The sequence below is a fragment of the Arachis duranensis genome, chromosome 2 (assembly GCF_000817695.3).
Source record: "Arachis duranensis cultivar V14167 chromosome 2, aradu.V14167.gnm2.J7QH, whole genome shotgun sequence".
In the NCBI taxonomy this organism is placed as follows: Eukaryota; Viridiplantae; Streptophyta; class Magnoliopsida; order Fabales; family Fabaceae; genus Arachis; species Arachis duranensis.
Genome location: NC_029773.3, coordinates 87683954 through 87684270, shown reverse-complemented (window position 1 = coordinate 87684270; position 317 = coordinate 87683954). Strand labels below are relative to the sequence as shown.

Genomic DNA, 317 nt, shown 5'->3' with positions numbered 1-317 from the left:
AAGGTGAGGAGGGTGAAGAGGAGAGAGAGGAGGAGGAGGATGGTGAGGGAGAGGGATCCGATGAGAATGATTCTTTGGTTGTGGTGGTGGTGGTTGTGTTGGAGGGGTGGCGCCGCCGTGGAGAGTGGTGGTTGTTGTTGTGGCAGTGGTGGTGGACGGGAGGGCATTTTGGTAATAATAGGCGGAGAGATGTGTTAACCATTCATGTGTGTAAAAGAGTTAAGAGAGTGAGAGTGTGAGTGATGAAATGAAAGTGAGAGAGGGTAAGTGAAACTTTTATGATATCATGAGCCTAGTTGTTTGCGTTCTTTTTGGGG

The 317-nt window shown here is 48.9% G+C and overlaps 1 protein-coding gene across 1 annotated transcript in view; it reads right to left on the bottom strand.

The window, feature by feature from the left end:
• LOC107475740 (receptor-like serine/threonine-protein kinase At2g45590) overlaps window positions 1-317 on the bottom strand; it is a 3173-nt gene extending 2856 nt beyond the window's left edge. The window contains 2 exon segments of the mRNA XM_016095384.3: window positions 1-2; window positions 5-317. The exon segment at window positions 1-2 is cut by the window's left edge and continues 1076 nt beyond it. Of these exon segments, the coding sequence (XP_015950870.2) occupies window positions 1-2; window positions 5-167 (165 nt within the window). The 5' untranslated portion in view covers window positions 168-317.